We start from the raw sequence: 11,040 nt of genomic DNA on the forward strand, positions 1-11,040 counted from the left end.
TTTATATCAGGTATAACTCCCCAGTGCAATCCCTCCCCCCTCCCCCCAATACATGTAATCTTTAACGTATAAAATTATGGTAAAAATCTTTTTCTTAAGCTTTCTAACAAGAAAGTCTCTGATCAACCTTCTTTGATACAACGCAAGCATCAAAAAGGACAATAGTGGTGGCGGATAGCACATTACATTTAAAAATTAATCAAAAGTTCCACAATTATACTTAAAAAGGAAATTAGCTTGGCATGGTGGCAGGCACCTGTAATCCCAGCTACTTGGGAACTGAGGCAGGAGAATCACTTGAACCCGGGAAGCGGAGGTTTCAGTGAGCCAAGATCGTGCCATTGCACTCCAGCTGGGCAACAAGAGCGAAACTCCATCTCAAAAAAAAAAAAAAAAGGTGGTGGGGGTGTGGAAAGGAACATCCATCTTAACAGAAGAATGGCAACTAAAAAATGCAGAAAAACGTAAGTAGAAAAATCATCACTTTTGCAACCCCCACTGTAAAAATTTAGACAAAGACATTAAAAACACTGAATGAAAGCTCGCTGGGAAGAGTATATTCACACTATCTCAACATATCACCCCAGACATGAGGACTAATTAGAAAAGGAAAAAACAATGCAATGCTTTCCAATGGAGCGATCTGGGTGGGTAACGCTTTTTTTTTTCTTTTTTCTTTTTTTTTGAGATGGGAGTCTTGCTCTGTCACCAGGCTGGAGTGCAATGGCGCGATCGTGACTCACTGCAACCTCTGCCTCCCGGGTTCAAGCGATTCTCCCGCGTCAGCCTCCCAAGTAGTTGGGACTACAGGCATGCGCCACCACGCCCAGCTAATTTTTGTATTTTTAGTGGAGACGGGGGTTCACCACGTTGGCCAGGGTGGTCTCGATCTCCTGACCTTGTGATCCTCCCACCTCGGCCTCCCAAAGTGCTGGAATTACAGGTGTGAGCCACGGCGCCCGGCCCTGGGCGGATAACACCTTAACCACAGTTAGCATCACCGGGAGTGCAACAACCTGGCGTGATAGGTCTCATGATTTATGCAATAAGAAGTTTACAACATCTCCTCTGTAATCCTTTGTTCTAAAGAGTGTTGTCACCTGAAATTAATCATGAGAAGACAGAATAATCCAGAATGCAAGGCATTCCACAAGATAACTGGCTTGAGTTTTTCAAAACAGTCAATCCTGGTTTGGGGAAGTTTAAATACGGCCTGTATGTCATACCACTGAATTACTGCTCATGTACTCAGGTGTAAGTTTGGTATTGTGGTTCTGTGGGAGAATGTCCTTATTCTCAGGAGTTGCAGGCTGAAGAATTTAGGGGTGAGGTGCTGCTATCTGCAACTGCCATCCAAAAGGTTCAGAAAAAATGTTCTATGTATGTATCTCTTTAAATAAAGAGAGAGAAAGAAAGAAAGGCCAAACGTTAACAACTGGCAAATCTTGCTGAAGGATTCATGGATATTTAGTGTGCTATTTTTTTCAGCTTTCTGTAGATTAGAACATTTTCCAAATAAAAACATGAAAAAATAATTTTAATAGAAGAGACATTTACATCCTCTCCTATTCAAAATTTGGGAAAAAAATCAGTGAAAGTGGAAGAGAAATGGAAGACTGAAATAATCTTAATGTTACAGATGTCAGGCTTAAAGAAAAAAAGAGTCTGTGTTTGTCACAGGTGTTGACTACAGTTCTAACTAAAGGCTCATCCAGTCCTAGATAATTACAATAATTTACTTTTCTTAAGTAAACTTTATTATTTCAGCAACTGGAATTAAAATGGGCAACAAAAGTAGAATAAGTTCTCAATCACATAAAATAATATCTAATTGTTCAGATAATTAAATGATCGAATGTACTTAAAGGGCCAGAGAACCTGGCACAGAGGATATGACCTGACTTACTAGCAGAGGTATGCCCATAGATTAGACAGGGCATAGACACAGCTGACACTCACAAACACCTGTTGACTGACTCACTCAACTCCCCATCACCTCAAAACCAAGCTCATATACACCATAGAAGTGATTGCTAATAGTTCTGGGCACAGCATTTTCCCCATATGTATAATCAAACATATGCAATACATATAGATACAATACAGTTGACCCTTGAACAACACAGGTTTGAACCGCCTTGGTCTATTTAAATACAGATTTTTTTCAATAAATACACTGGAACATTTAGGGGAGATCTGCAACAATTTGAAAAAAAAAATACCAGGTAAGTGGCATGGCCTAGAAACACTGAAAAAAATTAAGAAAAAGGTATGTCATGAATGTATAAAATATATGTACATACTAGTCTATTTTATCATTTGCTACCATAAATATAAATCTATTATAAAAAGTTAATGCAGGGCTGGGCGCAGTGGCTCACGCCCATAATCCCAGCACTTTGGGAGGCCGAGGCAGGTGGATCACCTGAAGTCAGGAGTTCGAGAGCAGCCTGGCCAACATGGTGAATCCCATCTCTACTAAAAATACAAAAATTAGTCGGGCGTGGTGGCAGCCCCCTGTAGTCCCAGCTACTCAGGAGGCTGAGGCAGGAGAATCACTTGAACCTGGGAAGTGGAGGTTGCAGTGAGTGGAGATTGCGCCACTGCACTACAGCCTGGGAAAAAAGAGCAAAACCCCATCCAGGAAAAAAAAAAAAAAAAAAAAAACTTAATGCAGATACTGTTAAGCAATATTGTGCTGGCTTGAGCAGCACATATACAGATACTGTTACAATATAAGTTAAGTGTTTTATTGTTGTTCCCTTGCTTAAAGCATTTGAAACAGGCCAGGGAACAGTGGCTCACGCTGGTAATCCCAGCACTTTGGGAGGCCGAGGTGGATGGATCACTTGAGGTTGGGAGTTCGAGACCAGCCTGGCCAACATGGCAAAACCTCATCTCTACTAAAAATACAAAAATTAGCCAGGCGTGGTGGTGCATGCCTGTAATCCCAGCTACTCAGGAGGCTGAGGCAGGAGAATCGCTTGAACCCGGGAAGCAGACGTTGCAGTGAGCCGAAATTGTACCACTGCACTCTAGTCTGGGTGACAGAGTGAGCCTCCGTCTCAAAAAAAAAAAAAAAAAAACAAAGAGCATTTGAAACAAAATGATCTCTGACTCCATTCCATTGTAAGACAGGGAAGTTTGGTCTCAAACATTTTTCCTGGAATATTACCATGAAAGTTGTGCTACAACATAATCATTGACAACTTTTTTTAAAGTTAAAATTTATCAAAACTTTTATTTATAGACCATATATGGCACATTCACAGTTGAGAAAAAATGTAAACAAATATAAATATGCAGTATTAAATCATAACTGCATACAATTAACTGTAGTACAAAACAAGGAAAAAAATGCATCCAATGAGGCACGGAAGAAAAAAATTAACTGTAGTACATACTGTACTATTGTAATAATTTCATAGCCACCTCCTGTTGCTATTGCAGTGAGCTCAAATATTATGAGTATTCACTTAAAATGCCTTATGACACCAATCACCTCTGCATGAGCAGTTCATCTCTTCAGTAAATTGCGTGTGGCAGTGAGAAGTCATCTCTGGCGTGTTTTTCATTGTGTTTACTACAAAATGGTAAACCTTGAATAACATCATGAGACTCACACAAAGTGCAACTAGTGATGCTGGAAGTGCTCTCAAGAAGCAGAGAAAAGTCATGATGACCGGGCAGTGTGGTGCACGCCTGTAATTCCAGCTACTAGGGAGGCTGAGGCAGGAGAATTGCTTGAACCCGGGAGGCGGAGGTTGCAGTGAGCCGAGTTCATGCCACTACACTCCAGCCTGGGCAACAGAGCAAGACTCTGTCTCAAAAAATAAAAGAAAGAAAGAAAAGAAAATCGTTGAGGAGAAAGAATAAATATCTGCCTGAATAGGACGCCCGGCTAATTTTTGTATTTTTAGGAGAGACAGGGTTTCATCACGTTGGCCAGGCTGGTCTCGAGCTCCCGACCTCATGATCCACCCACCTTGGCCTCCCAAAGTGCTAGGATTCCAGGTGTGAGCCACCGTGCCTGGCCTGAACAGGTTTTGAATGCAGATGAAAGCATCCTATTCTAGAAAAGCACCACAAAGGACATTTAGAAGGCAGAGAAGCAAGCAGCAGGATTGAAAACAAAAAGAGACAGGCTAACTCTACTGTTTCATGTAAATGTAATGGGGTTTATGATCAGAACTGCCCTTATCTATAAAGCTGCTAATCCCCACCCCAATCCTTGAAGAGAAAAGATGAGCGCCAGCTGCCTGTCTTTTGGTTGTACAACTAGAAGTCCTGGATAATGGAAATCCTTTTTTCTGAATTGGTTCCACTGATGCTTTGTCCCTGAAGTCAGGAAGTACCTTGCCAGTAAGGAACTGGCTTTTAAAATTCTTTTAATATTGGACAATGCCCCTGGCCACCCAGAACCCCATAAGTTCAACAATGAAGGTGTCATAGTGGTCTACTTGCCCCCAAACACAATGTTTCTAATTCAGCCTCTAGACCAGGGGGTTGTTAAGAACCTCTAAAGCTCATCACACGTGGTACTCTACAGAAAGGATTGTCAATGCTATGGAATAGAACTCTATCACAGACAGCATCAAGAAAGTATATAAAGATTATACCACTGAAGATGTTATTGTCATTATAGAAAAAGCCATGAAAATCATCAAGCCCAAAACAAAGTCTTGCTGGAGAAAAAACTGCGTCTAGATATTATGCATGACTTCACAGGACTTAAGACAGAGCCAATCAAGGAAATCATGAAAGAGATTGTAAATATGGGGGAAAAAAGGGGGCAGGGGTGTCGAGGTGAAGGGTCTCAAGATATAGATCTTGAAGAAATTCAAGAGCTAACAGACACAACAGAGTAGTTAACAAAAGTCAATTTGATTGGGATGAGTCCTTCCAAAGCAGTGCAAGGTGATGAGGAAGAAAACTTAGGTGAAGCAGTGCCAGAAAACAAATTGACACTAGACAATCTGACAGAAGGGCCAATTCAAGACTGCTTTTGACTTCTTCTATGAACCCTTCTAAACTGAAAAGTAATGCATTTAAACGAAAGCAAATGGTGGAAGAATTGGTACTATAGAGAAACATTTTTAGAGAAATGAAAAAGCAAAAACGTTAGACAGAAATTATAATGTATTTCTGCAAAGCTACACCAAGTGCGTCTACCCTCTTGCCTTCCCTTCCACCTCCTCCACCTCTTCCGCCTCTGCCACCCAAGACAGCAAGACCAAATCATCCTCTTCCTCCTTGGCCTACTCAACATTAAGACAAGGAGAATGAAGACCTTTATGATGAGCCACTTCCATTTAATGAAGGGCAAATATATTTTCTCCTCCTCGTGATTTTCTTAGTAACATTCCTTTCTCTAGCTTACTTTATTATAAGAATATGGTATATAATACACATAACATACAAAGTATGTGTTAATCAACAATTTATGTTATTGGTAAGGCTTACAGCCAACAGTAAGGCTGTTTAATAGTTAAGTTTTGGGGGAGTGAAAAGTTATATGCAAATTTTCGACTATGCAGAGGGGCGGGGGGCGGTCAGAGTCCCTAACTCCCACATTGTTCAAGGATCAAATGTATATCCAATGGTATTATACAGGTTGAGCACCCCAAATCCAAAAATCACAAATATTTTGAGTGACAACAATGCTCAAAGGAAATGTTCATTGGAGCATTTCGAATTTTGGATTTTTGGATTTGAGATGCTGAACTGGTAAATACAATGCAAGCATTTCAAATAAGGGATACTCAACCTGCACATGTAACTGTACACACAGAATCATGCTATAGTTTTGCAACGTGCTTTTAATATCTTAATTTCTGATGAGGTAGCTTGTTTCAGGTTATCTCAAGTAGAACTGGGTGCCAAAGAAGCTATCTGTAATTAAGAGCTCACTAGTCCAGAAATCATTTGCCAAGGCGCTCCAATCATTTGCCAAGACACTCTCACAGTAACACTCAACATTCTAGCCTTCTGGCCATCCAATGTGTGCTACAATGAACAGCAGTGTTCCTGGCCGGGCACAGTGGCTCACGCCTATAATCTCAGCACTTTGGGAGGCCAAGGCAGGCGGATCACCTGAGGTCAGGAGTTCAAGACCAGCCTGGCCAACATGGTGAAACCCTATCTCTACAAAAGTACAAAAATTAGCCGGGCATGATAGTGGGTACCTGTAATCCCAGCTACTCAGGAGGCTGAGGCGGAAGAATCACTTGAACCTGGGAGGCAGAGGTTACGGTGAGCCAAGACTGTGCCATTGCACTCCAGCCTGGGTGAGAGAGTGAGACTCTGTCTCAAAAAAAAAAAACAGGACCGTTCCACAGTCTACAGTATTCATGAAGTACCACTAGGCAAAGAATTGTGAGTTGGAATGGGCAAAACTAGGAGCAGAAGTGCAGAGACAGGTGCTTAGTCTTGGACATGGCATTAGTTATATAATCTTGACAGACCAGTGACCTGGATCCTTTAATGGACTAAACCACCATGGGACACGACTCGCCTGACTCTCCACAGAGGCTCATTCTGAACACATTTTGCTAAGTAAAAAGGAAAAAAAAAAAATCAAAACAATACAAATACCAGCTGTTACAGGATTTAGTGCAGGAAAAGAAAAAGAGGAAGAAGTTAAAAAAATTTAGAATATATAGGCCGGGCGCAGTGGCTCAAGCCTGTAATCCCAGCACTTTGGGAGGCCAAGGCGGGTGGATCACGAGGTCAGGAGATCGAGACCATCCTGGTTAACACGGTGAAACCCCGTCTCTACTAAAAATACAAAAAATTAGCCAGGCGTGGTGGCGGGCGCCTGTAGTCCCAGCTACTCGGAGGCTGAGGCGGGAGAATGGCGTGAACCCGGGAGGTGGAGCTTGCAGTGAGCCGAGCTCGCGCCACTGCACTCCAGCCTGGGTGACACAACCAGACTCTGTCTCAAAAAAAAAAAAAAAAAAAAAAAAATTTAGAATATATAATATTTAGAATAAAACAGGTTAAATGAACAAAGTAAAGTAGCTGAAAATTTCAAGGAGGGAGAGAGGAAGTACAACAAGGGCCTCAATAACTCCAACCTGTCCTAGTTTTCCTTTTATCCCTGATGCTTGGTTCTGCCTCTGGTGGATGAGTTTTCAACTAATAAGACAGAGGCCGGGCGCGGTGGCTGAAGCCTGTAATCCCAGCACTTTGGGAGGCCGAGACGGGCGGATCACAAGGTCAGGAGATCGAGACCATCCTGGCTAACACAGTGAAACCCCGTCTCTACTAAAAAATACAAAAACCTAGCTGGGCGAGGTGGCGGGCGCCTGTAGTCCCAGCTACTCGGGAGGCTGAGGCAGGAGAATGGCGTAAACCCGGGAGGCGGAGCTTGCAGTGACCTGAGATCCGGCCACTGCACTCCAGCCTGGGCAACAGAGCCAGACTCCATCTCAAAAAAAAAAAAAAAAAAAAACCAGACAGAAATGCTAACATAGGTTGCAGGTAAACACATTGCTCCTTCCATTCTAAATATCCCAATACTGATGCTGAAATAATTACTCGGGAACTCCAATGGTAAATAAAACCTCTATGGCTATGTTTCTCAAGGCCCAAGAATCCTAGTTACTTGAGGCCATGGTCTCTGGATTTTAAGAATTGTCTAGGATAATTTCATAAGCATATTCTGGATAATGTGAATGACAATCATTATAATCCAGTACTATTGTGTGATTTCAGTGCTCCCATCTGGATTTATAATTACTACATAATTTTATAACTAAGTCCTAATTTTATTGCATTAAGCAGGCAGATTTAATACATAAATGTTAGGTTTGCCATGTGAAGGTCAAACGACCAGCTGTACAAATAAAGGTTCTACAGTAATTTCGTAGAAAAAGTGGTAAATAACCACAAGGCAACATTAGTAGAGGCATTCCAAACTCTCATCAGTGCCATGTACATATTGTGAGGAGCATCGGTTTCACATCATTCCTAGCATTATCTCATGTGATAGATCCATCTGTCTTGGCTTCCCAAAGTGCTGGGATTACAGGCATGAGCCACCACGTGCCCAGCTCATATATTGTTTTATAGTCAAACAATGGCTTCAGGCCAGGCGTGGTGGCCTGAAGTTGCCTTCCCTCTTGCCTTCCTGCTTGAGGCCAGGAGTTCGAGACCAGCCCAGGCAATATAGTGAAAACCCATCTCTACAAAAATTTTAAAAATTAGCCAGGTGGGCCAGGGGCGGTAGCTCATACCTGTAATCCCAGCACTTTGGAAGGCTGAGGTGGGTGGATCACCTGAGGTCAGAAGTTTGAGACCAGCCTGGCCAACATGATGGGGTTTCACCCCATCTCTACTAAAAATACAAAAATTAGCCGGGTGTGGTTGCGCGCGCCTGTAATCCCAGCTACTCGGGAGGCTGCAGCAGCAGAACTGCTTGAACCCAGGAGGCAGAGGCTGAAGTGAGCCAAGATCGTGCCATTGCACTCCGGCCTGGGCAACACAGCAAGACTCCACCTCAAAAAAAAAAAAGAAAAAGAAAAAAGAAAATTGGCCAGGTGTGGTGGTGGATGCCTGTAGTCCCAGCTACTTGGGAGGCTGAGGTGGGAGGACTGCTTGAGCCTGGGAGGTGGAGGCTGCTGTGAGCCATGGTTGTGCCGATGCATTTCCCTCCTGGGCAACAGAACAAGACTCTGTCTCAAAAATAAATAAATGAGCTTCATAACTAGTATTATGTTGATATATATTTGGATAACATAATAATTTGGGTAAACGAAGGGTCTCATATTAGTCAAGTTTGAGAAAAACTTGCAAACCGTCTAATACTTTCAACTCCTGCTGGTTTTATGAAGAAAAATATTCACCGAATACTTACTATGTGTGCAAGGACTGTGCTAGCTACTGTAATTCATGAAGCTTGCAACTATAATTTTTTTTTTTTTTTTTTTTTGAGACGGAGTCTCGCTCTGTCTCCCGGGCTGGAGTGTAGTGGCCGGCTCTCAGCTCACTGCAAGCTCCGCCTCCCGGGTTTACGCCATTCTCCTGCCTCAGCCTCCCGAGTAGCTGGGACTATAGGCGCCTGCCACCTCGCCCGGCTAGTTTTTTGTATGTTTTAGTAGAGACGGGGTTTCACCGTGTTAGCCAGGATGGTCTCGATCTCCTGACCTTGTGATCCGCCCGTCTCGGCCTCCCAAAGTGCTGGGATCACAGGCTTGAGCCACCGCGCCCGGCACAACTATAATATTAGATACTTTATAAACAGTTACACCAAATCAATGGGCGATCATTCACCAAGACTGCCTCTTCCTGACTTTAGTATGTTAACATTGTTTCTGACAGGTGTTTCTAAATAACTACTTGGCGGGCAGTAGTCACAGCTATTTTTCCTCCGACACAGTATTTGACTTCCTTCTGACACTGGGGCTTCAAGTTAGGGCTGGAGTGGACAGAGCAATTTCACAACACAGAAAGTAGGATAGAGAGTCCATTACCTGAGTCTCTCAGTCGAGCAAGTTCCTGCCGACGTTTCTTTCGTTTCTCTTTCTTCAGGGCGGCCCTGTACTTTTTGTGGCTGGAAGATTAAGACATACATACACGACGATTAGCGGCTACACTGCAGCGCTGCCCGAGCTCCCCGCTCCTCTGTGCCCAATGAAAGGAAATAGTTCGGGTGCTGAGGAGAGAAATCTTGATTCCTGTATTTTAATTACAGAACAGGCATCTATCATCCCCTCATCCTCCCACTCCCAGACGGCAGTTCTTCTCCATCCGCCAACCTGATCCTCTCCTCGCTTGCCTGAGCCCACAGCCGCCCGTGAAAGTCCGGGGAGGGGACCAGGGCGCGCACTAGGAAGGAATCGAGCTGCCGCGGTGGCTCACTTAGCTTGGCCTAGCTACCCTTTTCTTGCTGCCACCACATCCTCCAGGCCCACGATCGGCCCGCTTGCCTGCTCATCTCCCCGTACGGAGCTTACCTTGGTTTCTCTGGAAACGCCACTTTCTCGGGCGCAGCCATCTTGCCGGCACCGCCCCGCCCCTCCAGGTCTGGCAGGAAAGGGCGGGCCTAAGAGCCGAGACAGGCACGCGCAGGCGCGGGTATCGAGCAGCCGCCACACGCGCGGGACCAGAAACGGAAAGCCGGAGGTACCCTTCGGCGGCTAGTCTTCCAAATCCCTGCTCAAATAAATATCTCCTTCCCGCAAAAATCCTCTGGAGCTTTTACCCTGCCCTGGAAGTAATTGTCGCTTCAGCACTTGCCCAGTGCTTTATCACTGTCTCCCTCCTTGCCCTAGCAGGACGTGTTGTGGCCAGGAGGTTAAAGTCACAGTCTCCCGCTTCTCTCAGCATCCACTCATAAAGTCACATCCCGCACAGAGCTGCTCTCCCGGCTTTATTTCCGACTTTTCCAGGTTACGCGTCCTTCCGCCGATCTACCCATCAGCGCTTCAGACAACGCTCCAGACTCTGCTCCCTGCCAGTCACACCTGTTCTAGTCCCTTAAGCAAACCTAACTCCGGGGCTGCAAAGCTGTTACCTCTGCCCCTGAGGAGTTTACAATCGAGGGGCAGAGAAGAACCAATACATCATATGTTGCAGGCAAACATGAAGTTTACCTAACAGTCCACCTAGGGATTCAGGGAGAGCTGTTTTTTGTTTTTTTTTTTTTCTTTTTCCCAGGATCACATGTGACTCAATTGCAGTATCAGGGAGAGCTTTCTGATGCTAAGAGTTGAGTTTGGAAGGAAGATGCCCTTTACCCAGACGGAGAAAGGTGGGAATGCGGTTACAGTCAGATCAGCATAAGCAAAGGCACTGAAAGGTGAAACTGGAATATGCTGGGAACAGCAAGAATTTTGGCAGTCGAATCTATTTATTTTTTCATTTCTTACATATTAGAGACAGGGTCTTGCTCTTTCACCCAGGCTGGAGTGCAGTGGCACAATTAAGACTAACTGCAGGCCGGGCGCGGTGGCTCAAGCCTGTAATCCCAGCACTTTGGGAGGCCGAGACGGGCGGATCACGAGGTCAGGAGATCGAGACCATCCTGGCTAACAGGGT

The 11,040-nt window shown here is 44.3% G+C and overlaps 1 protein-coding gene across 1 annotated transcript in view; it reads right to left on the reverse strand.

The window, feature by feature from the left end:
• The window catches only part of ZRSR2 (zinc finger CCCH-type, RNA binding motif and serine/arginine rich 2), a 35,239-nt gene extending 24,456 nt beyond the window's left edge, over window positions 1-10,783 (reverse strand). Inside the window, exons 1-2 of the mRNA XM_023199058.3 lie at window positions 9,957-10,783; window positions 9,474-9,553 (exon numbers count right to left, since the gene is read on the reverse strand). Of these exons, the coding sequence (XP_023054826.1) occupies window positions 9,474-9,553; window positions 9,957-9,997 (121 nt within the window). The 5' untranslated portion in view covers window positions 9,998-10,783. The remainder of the gene's footprint in view (window positions 1-9,473; window positions 9,554-9,956) is intronic.
• Between the last annotated feature and the right edge of the window lie 257 nt (window positions 10,784-11,040).

Source organism: Piliocolobus tephrosceles, chromosome Y (genome assembly GCF_002776525.5).
Source record: "Piliocolobus tephrosceles isolate RC106 chromosome Y, ASM277652v3, whole genome shotgun sequence".
Taxonomy (NCBI): Eukaryota; Metazoa; Chordata; class Mammalia; order Primates; family Cercopithecidae; genus Piliocolobus; species Piliocolobus tephrosceles.